Source organism: Pan troglodytes, chromosome 3 (genome assembly GCF_028858775.2).
Source record: "Pan troglodytes isolate AG18354 chromosome 3, NHGRI_mPanTro3-v2.0_pri, whole genome shotgun sequence".
Lineage (NCBI taxonomy): Eukaryota > Metazoa > Chordata > Mammalia > Primates > Hominidae > Pan > Pan troglodytes.
In genome coordinates this window covers 152,651,160-152,669,940 of record NC_072401.2, presented here as the reverse complement: position 1 = coordinate 152,669,940, position 18,781 = coordinate 152,651,160, and the positions used below count along the sequence as shown (strand labels likewise).

Genomic DNA, 18,781 nt, shown 5'->3' with positions numbered 1-18,781 from the left:
TATGTTGCCCAGGAACTCCTGGGCTTAAGCAGTTCTCTTGCCTCAGTCTCCTCAGTAGCTGAGACTACAGGCACACTTGACTGCATCCATCTCCCTCTTCCTCCTTTCATAGGTTCATTATGGTTTTCTTTGTGATTGCTACCAAATTTGAGAAGTTGTAGGTTCTTTTTTTTTCTTTCTTTCTTTCTTTTTTTTTTTTTGAGACGGAGTCGTGCTCTGTTGCCCAGACTGGAGTGCAGTGGCCCGATCTTGGCTCACTGCAAGCTCTGCCTCCTGGGTTCATGCCATTCTCCTGCCTCAGCCTCCTGAGTAGCTGAGACTACAGGCGCCCGCCACCATGCCTGACTAATTTTTTTGTATTTTTAGTAGAGACAGGGTTTCACCGTATTAGCCAGGATGGTCTCGATCTCCTGACTATCCGCCTGCCTCGGCCTCCCAAAGTGCTGGGATTACAGACGTGAGCCACCACACCCGGCCCGTGAGCCACTGCTCCCGGCCGGTTCTTATTTTTTCAATTTATGCTTCACTTATATCTTTCTCCTTTCACTTTGGGTCTCCAAAGAAATAAGTATTAGATCTTCTGATAGAGTCAGGCAACTCCTTAAGCATTTGTTTAGTTTGTTTCAGTCTTGTTTTTTTTCAGATTGTAGTTTGTACATAGAAACTTGATATGTATAATAAACCTGATCTTCAAATTTATGGACTTTTTCTTTGTGTTTTAAATTTTGATATTGAACCCATCTCTTGCATATTTTGTTTCAGATAGTATGCATTTCAAGTCTAAAATTTCAATATGGTTCATTTTTATGCTTTCATTTTTGGATGAGAACTCTATTTAATATTTTAAATTGACAATAATTGTACATATTATATGCAATATTGTGATATATTAATACATGCATATAACATATAGTATTCAAATCAGGGTAGTTAGCATCTCCATCACCTCAAACATTTATTATTTCTCTTTGGAGAACTTTTTCAATTCATTTAGACTTTGTTAGCCTTTATTTTCTAAAGCATAATTATAGTATCTCCTTTAAAGTCTTTGTGTGATAAGTCCAACATTTTGTTCATCTCATTGACATCTGTTGTTTGTGTTTTCCTATGAGAAACAGTCACATTTTCTTGGCTCTTTGTATGTTGCGTAATCTTCTAATGTGTCCTGAATATTGTGGGTCCTGGATGCATTAGAGCATAACTCTGGGCCCTGTTATAATCCTCTAACACATGTTTTGTTGTTGTTGTTTAGCAAATAGACAACTTGGTAAGGGTGGGGCTGCAAGTTCCACCTCTTCTCTGTGCATGATGTTTCCAGTGTCCCTTCATTTTTCAAACCTCTCTTACCCTACTTTGGGTTTTCTTTCATTCTTTCTTTTTTCCCCTTCAATCCAGGGAGACAGACTAGTTTGCCTTGTATTTTCCTCACATACATATGCTTCATTCAGGAATTAGGCTGAGAATTGGATGGTAATTAAATTTAGAAAGGTGTCTATTCTGATTTGGGTTTGTCCCACACCCATGCGTCTCTTGGGTGAGTTTGGGGTTATCACAGGTTTTTACACAGATTTAGAGAACCCTTTTCTCTTACTCTCTGCTATTTAGGATTCTTCCCCACACTTCTCCTATCTAGGACCTAATTTCTAGATTTCTCTAACTGGAAGCATAGTTTTTCTTAGAATTTTGCCACCCAAGCTTCTGACATCCAGCCCTGAAACGGGCAGATTCAGAAGAGAGAAAGGAAAAAAATGATTCTTCTATCCATATGAGTAATTCTCCAAGTTTTAACTCCCCTACACAATGCACCTGCTTTTGTTTAGTCTTCAGAGTACTTGGGAAGTTGATTTTTGTGTTTTTTTCCCCTATAATTTTATTAATATTTGGGACAGAGAGGCTTTATTGGGCTGACTCCATTTGGTTGGATCAAAATTCCCCTGTTGATTTTAGTTTTTTTCTTAAAGGTTATCTTTTATTAGTGGTTTTACAGTATATTCTTTCATCTTGGTGGGCTTTATTATTTCTTACAAGGCATATTTGCTAGCAATGAATTTTCTCAGTCTTTGTTCATCTCAGAATACTTTTATTTGCTTCCATTTTTAGAGGATACTTATCCTGGATATAAAAACTTAAATTACAGTTTTCTTTCTGTTAGAACTTGACTGTCATCTCCCTGACCTGTGGACTCCATTGTTTCTGATGAGATGACAGCAATGAATTGCATTGTTGTTGCTCTGTATGTCATCAGTCATTTTTCTCTTGATGCTTTTAAGGTTTTTTTCATTGTCTTTGGATTTCAGCAATTTGACTGTGGTTTGTTTAGTTATGATTCACTTTTTTTTTTTAGACAGAGTCTCACTCTGTCACCCAGGATGGAGTACAGTGGCATGGTCTTGGCTCACTACAGCCTCCGTCTCCTGGGTTCAGGCGATTCTCGTGCCTCAGCCTCCCAAGTAGCTGGGACTACAGGCATGTACCACTGTGCTCAGCTAATTTTTGTATTTTTAGTAGAGATGGGGTTTCACTGTGTGGGTCAGGCTGTTCTCGAATGCCTGGCCTCAAATTACCCGCCCATCTCGGCCTAAGTGCTGGGATTACAGGCATGAGCCACTGTGCCCGGCCTAGTCGTGACTCACTTTGTTACTTTCACTTCGGTGGTTTATTGAGTTTGAATCTGTAAGTAAATGTTTCGTCATTAAATTTTGGAAGATTTTATTCCTATTTCTTCAGATGTTTCTTTTCTGTGCCTTTTTTTTTTTGGAACTCTTGTTACATCTATGTTGGAACACTGTATTGTCCTACAGTGTCTAAAGGTTGAATAATTTGTGTTCCCATTTTTTTCTCTGTTTTTTAGACTATATAATTTATATTGATTTATCTTTGAATTCACAGATTCTTTATTTGCCATCTTAGTCTCCTGTTGAATGCCTATAGTGAATTCCTTGATTTTTAAATGGTACTTTTTTATCTCTAGAATTTCCATTTGGTCTTTTTATACTTTTTTGAGAACTCATTGTTAATCTGTTTCATTCAATTATTTGAACATACTATTTTTTCATTTATTGAATATAATTTATTACAAGTCCTTAAAAATATTTGCTGAATCTAACAGTTGGACCTTACAAGTTATTTTTGATTATTGCTCTTTTACTGATTATGGGTTATACTCTTTTTTGTTTTTTTGCATATATAGTAATTTTTGTTGAAAACTGGGCAACTCTAGACTTTTTTTGTTTTTCTATGGTTGTTGGTTTTTGTTTGGTTTTAAATAATTTGCCTCATTTAGTTTGCAGATTGTGTTTTCTCCACGGTCTACAGCTCTGACTTTTCTCTGCCCAGTATTTTTACTTTTTCCCTTTTTCTTTCCATAGCACTCTTAGGGTTTTCCATGTTTCTATATATCTTAGAGTTCAGTCAATGATTTAGCTACAGGTTCTGATAAAATTCCTTCAGCCCTTAGGCCCACTGTGTTGATCTGTATATTTTTAGGGATTGCATTCAAAGTTGTGGCTACTTATCTAGTCTCTCTTGCCTTCCCTTTTTCAGTTAGTGACCCAGGTGTCTCCTGGATATAGGTACTTTCTCAATCAGCTATGTCTGTGTGGAGTACTTATCTCAATCTTTCTATGGTTCTCTCTTTTTTAATATCTCCCTAGTAAATATCTAACTGGTCTGCTGTTCCCCCTGAATTGTGCCTGTATCTCTGATCTAGCAAAGCTGCTGGTTTCTCCCATTGATTCGTAACCAAGTCTGCCACTTTTAGCTGGAGAACTGCAGTTTTGATTTCTTACCCTGAATAGGTTTGCCCTGTTTGAAAGCAACAGTGCTACTTTTTACTGCCAGCCCCCAAATGGTAAAATTACAGTTCTTACCAACTAAACTGGGGTGGTAATGACAGGAGTAGTCTCATTAATAAGGCCACTGACTCCTGATATTCTTACCTGAATTTCTAGCAATTTCTCAACAATAAATATTTTTCAGTGAAAATTTTTTTCGGTTTTATTCCTGTCTTTTTTTATGGAGGGAAAATGCTGACTTCCATGTTAGCATCATTATTCCCCCTATTTTGCTTTTATAGTATGTTTTAATTTTTGCTACTTTCTCAGTCTTTTATTTATTACTGTGAAGAAATAAAAAATTTCTAATTTGGACTAGTATATAGAAATGTGAAGATTTAGTCCCATTTAAATTCAATTCAGTTACTTAAACTGGGTAGAAATATTTATTAAATGTTTATATTAGTTATGTAGTTTAAAATAATTTTTGAATGATGGATAGTTCCCTTCAATCTAATTGGAGTTCTTTGAAAGTATTCTTTGGGTCCAAAAATTCAGTATTTACATTTTTTAAATTATGGATTTTTGTTTTCGATGATTTAAAAAGAGAGATGGTGGAAGGTCGGGGAGAGACAGAAAATTCAAACTAGACATTGATACATAATTTCAGTACCTGTTTATGATTACCTTTGTACTTAGTATACAGTAACATAATTTTTTTGTTTTTTGAGACAGTGTCTCACTCTGTCACCCAGGCTGGAGTGCAGTGGTGCAATCTCGGCTCACTTCAACCTCCACCTCCCAGGTTCAAGTGATTGTCCTGCCTCAGCCTCCTGAGTAGCTGGTATTACAGGCGCCCACCCCCATGCCTGGCTAATTTTTGTATTTTTAGTAGAGACACGTTTCACCATGTTGCCCAGGCTGGTCTTGATCTCCTGACCTCAAGTGATCTGCCCATCTTGGCCTCCCAAAGTGCTGGGATTACATGCGTGAGCCACCACTCCCGGCCTAGAACCATAATTTTTGAAGGCCACCATGAAAAAAACAGAGGTGAATTAAGAAAAGGTTTCATATTAACTGAAAGTTAAATGGGGGTATAAGCACAGTCTCAAGTGGAGAAAATTGGAGGGGGGATGGTCTTTATTGGTGACAGATAATATAGGCATGCCAAACTGTGTCATAGTCATCAGTAACATTTCCAAGTTTGAATGACAATTTAATTTTCATCAAATGACAGAAATTTTCACATTCAGTTATTTAATATAAATTTTTCTCTACCATGAAATCATTTAAACATTAGCTCTGATATTGAACTTAGGTCAACAGCTTGGAAGACTTATTCTTCCTTAGAAGTGACTGTGTTTTCTGACTCAGTGTCAGTCTCATCATATGCCCTGCTTAAATAGTTATACATTTTTAATATTTGAGTCTAGTTAATGATCTGTTATCATATTTTTAATATCTGTGAGCAGATTGAAATCATGTTACTATTCAGATTATCTTTTTGAGTGTTTCTCTTGCCTGAATTATATTTTCTGCATTGAAAATATACTGTACATACCATAGTATATTTCAATTCAAAAATATCCATATCTATTTCTTTAAACATGTAAGCATAGTCAAATAGATTGCATGAAAATCTTTCCAGATTTGAATATTGTTCTTCATGGGTTATTTTTGTTATCTCCCTTATACTTTTCTTTATTTCCAAATAGAGAATAAACATTTATTTATTGTTTTATGATTAGATAAATATATAAATTTCATTGAAGCACTACAGGATTTTTCCTCCCTTTAATGTGTAAAGTATTTTTTTGTGCATTAAATAAGAACAAAACTATGGTCAAAAAGCAAAATAGGCCCATTTAACTTTTACAAAATTTATTGCTGATGTTTAGCAGATAAACTAGTTTGATTCTGCTTTGGTTAGAAGTGTTCAAAATTTAAAAATTTTTTGTAGGATAACTATTAGGTTCATAGAATAATTTCAGGTTCTTTTGATCTTCTTGTGTTATTAATCCTAATAAAACATTATTTGAAAGTACATAGAAAATGTCTAGAGTTTATCTTTTGAAAAAATTATTGTGATTTTTTTTTTTTGAGACAGAGTTTTGCTCTTGTTGCCCAGGCTGGAGTGCAATGGCTCGATCTCAGCTCACTGCAACTTCTGCCTCTCGGGTTGAAGCGATTCTCCTGCCTCAGCCTCCAGAGTAGCTGGGATTACAGGCATGTGCCACCACGCCCAACTAATTTTGTATTTTTAATAGAGACAGGGTTTTGCCATGTTGGTCTGGCTGGTCTCGAGCTCCTGACCTCAGGTGATCCACCCACCTCGGCCTCCCAAAGTGCTGGGATTACAGGTGTGAGCCACCGCGCCCAGCCCTATTGTGATTTTTAACCGTAGATATTTGTGAGTTAAGCTATAGCAAGGATAGTTTTTTGATATGTTAAAATATCTTAGTGTGTTACAGTTTTTATTTTTATTTATTATGTATTTATGTTAATAATTCCCACCTTTATCTTAGATTCAGGGGGTACATGTGCAGGTTTGTTACATGGGTATATTGTGTGATGCTGAGGTTTGAGGTATGATTGATCCTGTCACCCAAGTACTGAGTATAGCACCCAATAGTTAAGTTTTTCAACCTTTTCCCCCTTCCTTCTCTCCTTCTTGTAGTCCTCATTGTCTATTATTGCCATTTTTATGTCTATGAGTGCCCATTATTTAGCTCCTAGTTATAACTGAGAAGATGTGATATTTGGCTTTTTGTTCCTGCATTAGTTCACTTAGGATAATGACCTCCAGCTGCATCCATGTTTCTGCAAAGGACATGATTTTGGTTTATTTTTATGGCTGTGTAGTATTCTTTGGTGTATATGTATTACATTTTCTCTATCCAATCTACCATTGATAGAAACCTAGGTTGATTTCATGTCTTTGCTGTTGTGATTAGTGCTGTAATACACATACGAGTGCATGTGTTGTTGGTAGAATGATTTATTTTATTTTGGATATGTACCCGGTAATAAAATTGCTGAGTTGAATGGTAGTTCAAAGTTTTTTGAGAAATCTCCAAGCTGCTTTCCACAGAGGCTGAACTAACTTAACATTCCCACCAACCTTTTCTCTGCAGCTTTGCCAGAATCAGTTGTTTTTTGACTTTTTAGTAATAGCTATTCTGACTGGTCTGAGATGGTATCTCATTATTTTGATTTGCATTTTGCTGATGATTAGCGATGTTAATTAAGCATTTTTTCATATGTTTGTTGCCTGCTTGTATGTCTTCTTTTAAGAAGTGTCTGTTTGTGGCGTTTCCCATTTTTTAATGGGATTGTTTTTAGCTTGTATAATTGTTTAAGTTCCTTATAGATTCTGGATATTAGACCTTTGTCAAATGCACAGTTTGTCAGTATTTTCCCATTCTGTAGATTGTCTGTTTACTCTTCTTGACAGTTTCTTTGTACCTAAGCGCTTAGTTTAATTGGGTCCCACTCGTCAATTTTTGTTTGCATTGCAATTGCTTTTGAGGACTTAGTGATAAATTCTTTCCCAAGGCTGATGTCCAGAATGGTGTTTTCTCGGTTTTCTTCTAGGATTCTTCTAATTCGATGGCTTACATTTAAACCTTTAATCCATCTTGAGCTAAAAGATTTTTGTTTTTTTTTTTGGAGACAGGGTATTGCTCTGTTGCCCAGGTTGGAGTGCAGTGGCACGATCACAGCTCACTACAGCCTCTGCCTCTGCATCTGAAGCGATCTTCCCACCTTGGCCTCCCAGGTAGCTGGGATTACAGGCATGTGCCACCATGCCCAGATGATTTTTGCGTTTTTTGTAGAGACAGAGTTTCACCACGTTGCCTAGGCTGGTCTCAAATTCCTGGGCTCACGTGATCCACCCACCTTGGACTCCCAAAGTGTTGGGATACAGGTGTCAACCACCACACTTGGCCAAGTTTTGTATGGTGAAAGGTAAGGGTCCAGTTTCATTCTTCTGCATATGGCTAACCAGCTATTCCAATACCATTTATTGAATAGGGAGTCCTTTCCCCATTGCTTATTTTTCTCTACTTTGTCAAAGATCAGATGGCTGTAGGTAGGTGGCTTTGTTTCTGGGTTCTCTATTTTGTTCCATTGACACATGTGTCTGTTTTTATACCAGTACCATGCTGTTTTGGTCACTGTAGCCTTATAGTATAGTTTGAAGTTGGGTATTGTGATGACTCCAGCTTTGTTCTTTTTGTTTAGGATTGCTTTGCCTATTTGGGCTCTTGTTTTGGTTCCGTATGTATTTTAGTATAGTTTTTTCTAGTTCTGTGAAAAATCACATTCGTAGTTTTGTAGGAATTGTATGGAATCTGTGGCTTGCTTTGGGCAGTATGGCCATTAAAATAATACTGATTCTTCCAATCCTTGAGCATGGATATTGTAAAAGGAATTGCTTTCTTGATTTGGATATGAACTTGAAGGTTGTTGTTGTTTGGAAATGCTACTGATTTTTATACATCAATTTTATATCCCGAAACTGTACTGAAGTCATTTAATCAGTCACAGGAGCCTTTTGGAGGAGTCTTTAGGGTTTTCTGGTTGTAGAATTATATTGTCATGAAGAGAGAGAGTTTGAATTTTTTTTGTCTTATTTGGATGCCTTTTGTTCCCTTTTCTTGCCTGATTGCTCTGGCAAGGACTTCCAGTGCTATGTTGAATAAGAGTGGTAAGAGTAGGCACCCTTTTCTTGCTCCAGTTCTCAAAGGAATGCTTCCTGTTTTTGTCTGTTTAATATGATGTTAGCTGTGGGTTTACCCTAGATGGCTCTCATTATTTTGATGTATGTTCCTTCTATGCCTGGTTTCTTGAGGATTTTTATGATGAAGAGATGCTGGATTTTATTGAAAGTTTTTTCCACATCTATTGGGATAAACGTATGGTTTTGTTTTTAATTCTGTTTGTATTGAATCGTATTTATTGATTTGTGTATGTTGAACCAACCTCGCATTCCAGAAATGAAGTCTACTTGATCATCGTGAATTAACTTTTTGATGTGTTGCTGGATTTGGTTTGCTAGTATTTTGTTGGGGACTTTTGCAGCTGTGTTCATCAGGGATATTGGCCTGTAGTTTTCTTTTTCGTTGTGTCTCTGCTGGGTTTTGGTATCAGGGTGATGCCGGCTTTGTAAAATAAGTTAGGGTGGAGTTCCTTGTACTCAAGTTTTTTGAATATTTTTAGTAGGATTGCTACCACCTCTTCTTTGTATATCTGCTAGAATTTGGCAGTGAATTTACCTCATCTAGGATTTTTTTGGTTAGTAGGTAACCAAAAAAAAAAAAAAAAAAAAAAAGTCCTGGACCAGAAAAATTCACTGCCAAATTTAAGCAGGTATATAGTTTCGGAGCTCAATCCTGGTCTGTTCAGGGTTTTAATTTCTTCCTGATTTTGTGTTTCTATGAATTTATCCATTTCCTATAGATTTTCTAGTTTGTGTGCATAGAGGTGTTCATAATTGTCTCTGAGGATCTTTTGTATTTCTATGAGATTGGTTGTATCATCAACTTTGTCATTTCTGATTGTGCTTGTATGTGGATTTTTTTTTTTTAATCTAGCTAGTGGTCTATCAGTCTTCTTTATCCATTCAAATAACCAGCTTTTCGTTTTGTTGGTTCTTTGTATGGATTTTTTTTGGTCTCAGTTTTGTTTAGTTCTGCTCTGATTTTTGTTATTTTTTATTTTCTTCTGGTAGCTTTGGGGTTAATAGTTTGTGTTTTTCTAGTTCCTCTAGGTGTGATGTTAGATTGTTAATTTTAGATCTTTCTAGCTTTTTGACTTAGGCCATTAGTGCTATGTGCTATAAAATTTCCTTTGTTTTTGAGACAGTCCTGCTCTGTCACCCAGGCTGGAGTTCAGTGGCTCAGTCTCAGCTCACTACAACCTCTGCCTCCTGGGTTCAAGTGACTCTCCTGCCTCAGCCTCCGGAGTAGCTGGGATTACAGGTGCCCACCATCATGCCTAGCTATTTTTTTTTGTATTTTTGGAAAAGACAGGGTTTCACCATGTTGGCCAGGCTGGTCCAGAACTCCTGCTCTCAAGTGATCTGCCCACCTTGACCTCCTAAAGTGTTGGGATTACAGGCATGAGCCACTGTGCCTGGCCTAAAGTTTCGTCTTAACACTGCTTTGGCTGTATCCTAGAGTTTTGGTTATGTTGTGGCTTTGTTTTCATTTATTTCAAAAAATTTTTAAATTTCTGCCTTCATTTCATTGTTTACCCAAAAGTCATTCAGGAGCAAGTTGTTCAACTTCCATGTAATTGTATGGTTTTGAGAGATCATCTTGGTATTGATTTCTATTTTTATTTCACTGTGGTCTGAGAATATGGTTGGCATGATTTCAATTTTTCGAATTTATTGAGACTTTCTTTATGGCGAAGCATGTGGTTGATCTTGGAGTATGTTTTGTGTGCAGATGAGAAGAATGTGTATCCTGTGGTTGATGGGTGGAGTATCCCATAGATGTCTATTAGGTCCAATTAGTCAAGTGTTGAATTTATTTGTTAGTTTTCTGCCTCCATGGCATGTCTAATGCCTGTCAGTGGGGTGTTGAAATCCACCACTAATATTGTGTGACTGTCTAAGTCTGTTCCTACGTCTAGTAGTCGTTGTTTTATATATCTGATTGCTCTACTATTGGGTGCATATATATTTAAGGTAATTAAGTTTTCTTGTTGAATTGAACTATTTTTCATTATGCAATGCCATTTTTTGTCCTTTTTAACTCTTGATAGTTTATCATTTGTTTTATCTGATATAAGAATAGTGACAACTGCTCTTTTTCTCTGTTCTCTCTGTGTGGTAGATCTTTCCCCAACCCTGTACTATGAGCCTATGAGTGGTGTTATATGTGAAATAGGTCTCTCTCTTTTTTTTTTTTTTTTGATACGGAGCCTTGCTCTGTCATTCAGGCTGGAGTGCAGTGGCGCGATCTCTGCTCACTGCAAGCTCTGCCTCCCAGGTTCGCGCCATTCTCCTGCCTTAGCCTCCTGAGTAGCTGGGAATACAGGCGCCCGCCACCATGCTTGGCTAATTTTTTTGTGTGTTTTTAGTAAAGACGGGGTTTCACTGTGTTAGCCAGGATGGTCTCGATCTCCTGACCTCATGATCCTCCTGCCTCGGCCTCCCAAAGTGCTGGGATTACAGACGTGAGCCACTGCGCCCAGCTGAAATAGGTCTCTTAAAGACAGTAGATGGATGAGTTTTGTTTTTTTTAATCCAATATGCCATTCTTTGTCTTTTGAGTGGGGGCATTTAGACCATTTACACTCATAATTAATATTGATATGTGAGATTTTGATCCTATCATGAAGTTGTTAGCTGGTTGCTTTGTAATTTCTTTTGTGTGGTTGTTTTATAAGGTTTGCAAGCTACGTACATGCATTTTTGTGGTAGTAAGTGTTGTTCTTACATTTCCATGTTTAGAACTCCCTTAAGGATCTCTTGTAAGGTTGGTCTATAGGTAACAAATTCCCTTGATGCTTGCTTGCCTGAAAAACATTTATTTCTCCTTTGCTTATTAAGCTTAGTTTGGGTGGATATGAAATTTCTTGGCTAAATTTATTTTCTTTTTTTTTTTTTTTTTTGAGACGGAGTCTCGCTTTGTCACCCAGGCTGGAGTGCAGTGGCTCGACCTCGGCTCACGGCAAGCTCCGCCTCCCGGGTTCACGCCATTCTCCTGCCTCAGCCTCTCCGAGTAGCTGGGACTACAGGCGCCCGCCACCACGCCCGGCTAATTTTTTGTATTTTTTAGTAGAGACGGGGTTTCACCGTGGTGTCGAACTCCTGACCTCGTGATCCGCCCGCCTCGGCCTCCCAAAGTGCTGGGATTACAAGCGTGAGCCACCGCGCCCGGCCAATTTATTTTCTTTTAAGGATACTGAAAATAAGCCCTCAATGTCTCCTGGCTTGTGTGGTTTCTGCCAAGAAGTCTGCTGTTAGGCTGATGGGGTTCTGTTTGTATGTGATCTGACCTTTTTCTCTGGCTACCTTTAAGATTTTTTGTTTAATATTGATCTTGGGCAGTCTGGTGACTATATGCTGTGGTGATGTTCATTTTGTATGGTATCTTGTGATGTTCTCTAGATTTCTTGTATTTGGATGTCTGTATCTCTAGCAACTTGAATTATTTCCTCACATATGTTTTCCACGTTGTTTTCTTTTTATCCATCTCTCTCAGTAATGCCAGTAATTTGTAGGTTTGGCTGCTTTGCATAGTCTTATATTTCTTGAAGACTTTTTTTCATTTTTCAACCTGTTTTTGAAAATTTTTGTTTAGGTAAATTTGAAAGATCGGTCTTCAAGCTTTGAAATTCTCTTTTGGTTTGTCCAGTCTGCTGATAAAACTTTCAGTTTTGTTTTGTAATTTCTTAAGTGAGTTTTTCAATTCCAGGATCTCTGATTGATTTCTTTTTAAGATGTTTAATCCCATTCGTCTCCTGGATTGCTTTAGAAGTTTCTTTTAATTTTCAACATTGTCTTGGATATCATTGAGCTTCCTTGCAGTCCATGCTTTGAATTATTTATTTGTCAATTCTTCTGAGTTTCCATTTTGGTTATGGACCATGGTTGGAGAGCCAGTGTGATCCTTTGATGGTGTCACCACACTCAGATTTTTCATGGTGTCTGAAGTTTTGTGGTGGTTCCTTCTTTGGAGATGCTGACACTTCTAACTTTTGTAATAATTTTCATGCTTTTAAGATTTTTTTCTTTCTCTGTAATGTTATTATTATTTTTTTGTCTTCTTTCTCTTTCCCTGTCTTCATAGGGGGTGTGGCTATAGAGAATGCTGGGTAGGGCCTTTTGGCTTTGCTTCTGTAGCTTTATACACTTCCGTCAGCAGGTTTTATATTGGGCTGTGCAGTTCAACCTACAAGCCATTGGATGGCAGTTATGAGTAAGAGTGGGCTTTGGCCAATGTGGCTGGGTATATACTTGACCCTTGTTTAGTGGGAGAACTTCTCTGTTGCCTCAGGCAATAAGCTGATGTGTGTAGTGCACGGTGGTCTGAGCTCCCTTCTATGCTCTGGAGAAGGGCACAAAAAATAGTGATGGGAAACCTCAGCCCCAAGTTCTCTGCATGGGAATGGGGATGGCCTAAACTCCTAATCCAGGAAAAATGGGTTTTCCAGATTCCTGGAGATCTACTGGCTGTGAAATGGAGAGGGTCTCCTACACCAGGATTTCTGCACTGGAATGGTGGGACACCTCAGGGTACTGAACCAGGCAAGCAGTTATTTTGAATCCCTGGAGATAGGCTTGGGTGTGAAACAGAGAGGGCCCCCTGTACCAGGATCTCTACATAGGAATGGTGCAGAGGGTGCTGTTCCAGGTGACTGAGTAGTCTGAATGCCTGGAAATCTGCCTGGCCATGGAGCAGAGAGGTTCCCCCTTGCACCAAGATCTTTGCACAGAGGGGTGAGGTGACTCAGGCTGCTGGAGTAGCCAAGCAGCTGCCCTGAATGCCTGGAGATCTCCCTGAGCATGAAGCATAGAGGACCCCTCTGAACCTGGATCTCTGCAAAGGAAGAGTGGGGTGGCTCAGGCTGCCAATCTGGGCAAGCAAGTGCATTTAATGCCTGGAGATCTGCCTGTGCATCTTGCTGCACCACGTGGAATAGGGCTCAGGTTGCTAGTCCGTGGGAGTGGGTGCGTCAGTTGCCTGGAGATCTGCCTGGGCATGGAGCAAAGAGGGTCCAGTGCCATGATCTGTGTCTACGAAGGGTGGGGTGGCTTGAATGTCTGGATTTCTGCCTGAGAGTGGAGCAGAGAGGGCCCTGCTGCACCACAGTGTCAGGGTAGCAGGCTGGAGCACCCAGCAATGACACATGCAGACTGGTTCCAGGTCACCAAGCTGCCTCTGCCTGCCAAGTCTTGTTGTCCAGGAGATATTGCAGCTGTAGCAGCTTTCCTCCCACCCCAGGCCTGCGACGGGGTGGAGTACAATTATAACACCTACTGCTGAGGCAGTTTTCACAATTCTGGCTCCAAAGCAGGGACTCTAATCTCTGGCATGCCTGCACAGCCACACTGCCAGATTTCCAGTTTGAATTGTGTGTGCTTGAATTCAAATGGCATCCTGCTGTTGGTCCCTGCAACTTTTCCTGGTGTCTTTCCCTCACAGTATCTCCATACCTCTTTCCCAGTTAGCTCCAGGTCTTGGGAGAAACAAAGTGCTCTCGGGAACTAGGGTGCCTTTCATGATTCTGGTGGAGTCCTGCTTTTCTTCCTGAATTAAAGCTCACAGTTGATTTTTATATACTATCTTGCTATTTCTAAGTGGCTGAGAAATGCTAAAGCCCTCAAATCTGCCATCTTTGGGGAAAAAAACTCAAAAACCTATTGTGATTTTAAACTGGTATTATATTAATATTTCTTTTAAAAGGTTTTTTATTTGGCTGAATTTAAATCCTTGAAGAAAAGAAACATACAACATATTAGTATTTTCCTAATGATTGACTGTTAAGTTTTTGTACTAAGATTTGAATTAAAATTATGCAGTTACACTGTGATATGGACCTGGATGCCTTTAGTTCATGTTTTAAAAGGAATCAAACTTCTTTTTTATATACCTGCTTTTCTATTGATCACTAGAGGTTGAAGATATTTCCTTTTTTGTTCAGAATGTTTTCTAACTTACTAAACACCAAAATTTTGATCTAGGAGGATACTGATATCCTTAATTTTTAAAAGTAATTATAAGAGTTTCTAATTACTGTTCTTGTTCTAAATGTTTATGAGGAAGGGAATGCTGTAATGAATCAGTTTAATTTCAGTTGCATTATACTTTACTTATACTAAAATCAGAAGGCCTTCCTAGATCTTTGTTTGTTTGTTTGTTTGTTTTTGAGACAGAGTCTCACTGTGTTGCCCAGGCTGGAGTGCAGTGGCATGATCTCGGCTCCCTGCAACCTCCACCTCCCAGGTTCAAGCGATTCTCCTGCCTCAGCCTCCCGAGAAGCTGGATTACAGGCACATGCCACCACACCCAGCTAATTTTTGTATTTTTAGTAGAGATGGGGTCTCACCATGTTGGCTAGGCTGGTCTCGAACTCCTGACTTCAGGTGATCTGCCTGCCTTGGCCTCCCAAACTGCTGGGATTACAGACGTGAGCCACTGCATCCAGCTGCCTCATAGATCTTTAAAAATTAAATTAGATTACTATATAATTTTTGAGAATTGAATGAGAAATTTATTTTTAGCAGTTCTTTGGTTGTAAATCTTTTTACTTTTGTAATTATTTCTGATAATCATTTATTATTAGCCTACTGTCTTGTTTTTCATGGCGACAATTATTTAGAAATTTAAATATGTGCTACCATTAGAGAATGCTTTCTTTCTACTGACTTAAAATAACAAGTTGGTAACCTTCAGAACATTTATAAGCCTGTAGCAGAAGGAAAAAAGGGTCTGAAAGCTAGCTTGAGGCACACGTTACATATAAGTATGTGCATGGAAAAGTCACCTCATTTCTTATATTCCAATTTCTTCTCATTTCTTAGTTTTCATTGAAAGGAACTCTAGCCTGAGATAAGCAGATTTTTTATATACAGAAATCTGTATTAAATTTCCTTCCATATTATTTGAAATAGATTTATAATAATATGAAAAGTATATATTTTTTTTTTTTTTTTTTGATATAAACTTATTATTATTATTATTATTTTGGCATTAACTTTTTTTTCTTGTATTTTTAGTAGAGACAGGGTTTCGCCATGTTGATCAGGCTGGTCTCCAACTCCCGACCTCAGGTGATCCGCCCACCTAGGCCTCCTAAAGTGCTGGGATTACAGGTGTGAGACACCATGCCTGGCCTTGACCTTAACTTTTTTTTTTTTTTTTTTTTTCTTTTTTTGTTTTTTTGTTTTTTTTTTCTTTTTTATTGATCATTCTTGGGTGTTTCTCGCAGAGGGGGATTTGGCAGGGTCACAGGACAATAGTGGAGGGAAGGTCAGCAGATAAACAAGTGAACAAAGTTCTCTGGTTTTCCTAGGCAGAGGACCCTGCGGCCTTCCGCAGTGTTTGTGACCCTGGGTACTTGAGATTAAGGAGTGGTGATGACTCTTAACGAACATGCTGCCTTCAAGCATCTGTTTAACAAAGCACATCTTGCACCGCCCTTAATCCATTCAACCCTGAGTGGATACAGCACATGTTTCAGAGAGCACAGGGTTGGGGGTAAGGTCACAGATCAACAGGATCCCAAGGCAGAAGAATTTTTCTTAGTACAGAACAAAATGAAAAGTCTCCCATGTCTACCTCTTTCTACACAGACACAGCAACCATCCGATTTCTCAATCTTTTCCCCACCTTTCCCCGCTTTCTATTCCACAAAACCGCCATTGTCTTCATGGCCCGTTCTCAATGAGCTGTTGAGTACACCTCCCAGATGGGGTGGTGGCCGGGCAGAGGAGCTCCTCACTTCCCAGTAGGGGCGGCCGGGCAGAAGCGCCCCTCACCTCCCAGACGGGGCGGCTGGCCGGGCGGGGGGCTGACCCCCCACCTCCCTCCCGGACAGGGCGGCTGGCCGGGCAGAGGGGCTCCTCACTTCCCAGTAGGGGTGGCCGGGCAGAGGCGCCCCTCACTTCCCCGACGGGGCGGCTGGCCTGGCGGGGGGCTGACCCCCCCACCTCCCTCCCGGAGGGGGCGGCTGGCCGGGCAGAGGGGCTCCTCACTTCCCGGTAGGGGCGGCCGGGCAGAGGCGCCCCTCACCTCCCGGACAGGGCGGCTGGCCGGGCGGGGGGCTGATCCCCCCACCTCCCTCCCGGACGGGGCGGCTGGCCGGGCGGGGGGCTGACCCCCCCACCTCCCTCCCGGACGGGGCGGCTGGCCGGGCGGGGGGCTGACCCCCCACCTCCCTCCCGGACGGGGCGGCTGGCCGGGCGGGGGGCTGACCCCCCCACCTCCCTCCCGGACGGGGCGGCTGGCCGGGCGGGGGGCTGACCCCCCCCACCTCCCTCCCGGACGGGGCGGCTGGCCGGGCGGGGGGCTGACCCCCCCACCTCCCTCCCGGATGGGGCGGCTGGCCGGGCAGAGGGGCTCCTCACTTCCCAGAAGGGGCGGCCGGGCAGAGGCGCCCCTCACCTCCCGGATGGGGCGGCTGGCCAGGCGGGGGGCTAACCCGCCCACCTCCCTCCCGGACGGGGCGGCTGGCCGGGCCGGGGGCTGACCCCCCCCCACCTCCCTCCCAGACAGAGCGGCTGGCCGGGCAGAGGGGCTCCTCACTTCCCAGAAGGGGCGGCCGGGCAGAGGCGCCCCTCACCTCCCGGATGGGGTGGCTGGCCAGGCAGGGGGCTAACCCCCCCACCTCCCTCCCGGACGGGGCGGCTGGCCGGGCCGGGGGCTGACCCCCCCACCTCCCTCCCAGACAGAGCGGCTGGCCGGGCAGAGGGGCTCCTCACTTCCCAGTAGGGGCGGCCGGGCAGAGGCGCCCCCCCCACCTCCTGGACAGGGCGGCTGGCCGGGCAGGGGGCTGATCCCCCCACCTCCCTCCCGGACGGGGCGGCTGGCCGGGCAGAGGGGCTCCTCACTTCCCAGTAGGGGTGGACGGGCAGAGGCACCCCTCGCCTCCCGGATGGGGCGGCTGGCCAGGCGGGGGGCTGACCCCCCCACCTCCCTCCCGGACGAGGCGGCTGGCCGGGCAGAGGGGCTCCTCACTTCCCGGTAGGGGCGGCCGGGCAGAGGTGCCCCTCACCTCCCGGACGGGGCGGCTGGCCGGGCGGGGGGCTGACCCCCCCACCTCCCTCCCAGATGAGGAGGGAGGACGCTCCTCACTTCTCAGACGGGGTGGCTGCCGGGCGGAGGGGCTCCTCACTTCTCAGACGGGGCGGTTGCCAGGCAGAGGGTCTCCTCACTTCTCAGACAGGGCGGCCGGGCAGAGACACTCCTCACATCCCGGACGGGGCGGCAGGGCAGAGGTGCTCCCCACATCTCAGACGATGGGCGGCCGGGCAGAGACGCTCCTCACTTCCCAGATGTGATGGCGGCCGGGAAGAGGCGCTCCTCACTTCCTAGATGGGATGGCGGCCGGGCAGAGACGCTCCTCACTTTCCAGACTGGGCAGCCAGGCAGAGGGGCTCCTCACATCCCAGACGATGGGCAGTCAGGCGGAGACGCTCCTCACTTCCCAGACGGGGTGGCTGCCAGGCAGAGGCTGCAATCTCGGCACTTAGGGAGGCCAAGGCAGGCGGCTGGGAGGTGGTTGTAGCGAGCTGAGATCACGCCACTGCACTCCAGCCTGGGCGCCATTGAGCACTGAGTTAACGAGACTCCGTCTGCAATCCCGGCACCTCGGGAGGCCGAGGCTGGCGGATCACTCGTGGTTAGGAGCTGGAGACCAGCCCAGCGGACACATCGAAACCCCGTCTCCACCAAAAAAACAGGAAAACCAGTCAGGCGTGGCGGCGCACGCCTGCAATCGCAGGCACTCGGCAGGCTGAGGCAGGAGAATCGGGCAGGGAGGTTGCAGTGAGCTGAGATGGCAGCAGTACCGTCCAGCTTGGGCTCGGCATCAGAGGGAGACCGTGGAAAGAGGGGAGAGGGGAGAGGGGAGAGGGGGGAGGGGAGAGGGGAGAGGGGAGAGGGGGGAGGGGAGAGGGGAGAGGGGAGAGGGGAGAGGGGAGAGGGAGCTCTATCTACCACACAGTCCTGGGAAAAACTTTCCTAAAATAAAAAAGTAAAAAACATTTTTTGATCAACCATCGAAAAGTATATATTTTAAACCTTTCCATTTAAAAATTATACTCAAAATAGTTTGTTTTAAATTTTTATTCATTCAGTGTTATCTACAAACTTCTGGCATCGAAAAGTGAAGGAATCAGGGTACAAGCTCTTAAGGCAATGGGTTATTTTTTAAAACATCTGGCCCCAAAGTAAGTATGCCGAAATCTAAGATGGACTGTTGTATTGTACTTATTTATTTTATAAATCTTTGCAGTAGTAATTTTGTTCTATAGTCCTCTAGTTTTT

The 18,781-nt window shown here is 42.6% G+C and overlaps 1 protein-coding gene across 11 annotated transcripts in view; it reads left to right on the top strand.

The window, feature by feature from the left end:
- LRBA (LPS responsive beige-like anchor protein) overlaps window positions 1-18,781 on the top strand; it is a 761,353-nt gene that overhangs the window by 131,103 nt on the left and 611,469 nt on the right. For all 11 annotated transcript variants that reach the window (XM_063809071.1, XM_054683898.2, XM_526701.8 and 8 more), the window contains one exon: window positions 18,592-18,684. In XM_063809071.1, the coding sequence (XP_063665141.1) occupies window positions 18,592-18,684 (93 nt within the window). The remainder of the gene's footprint in view (window positions 1-18,591; window positions 18,685-18,781) is intronic.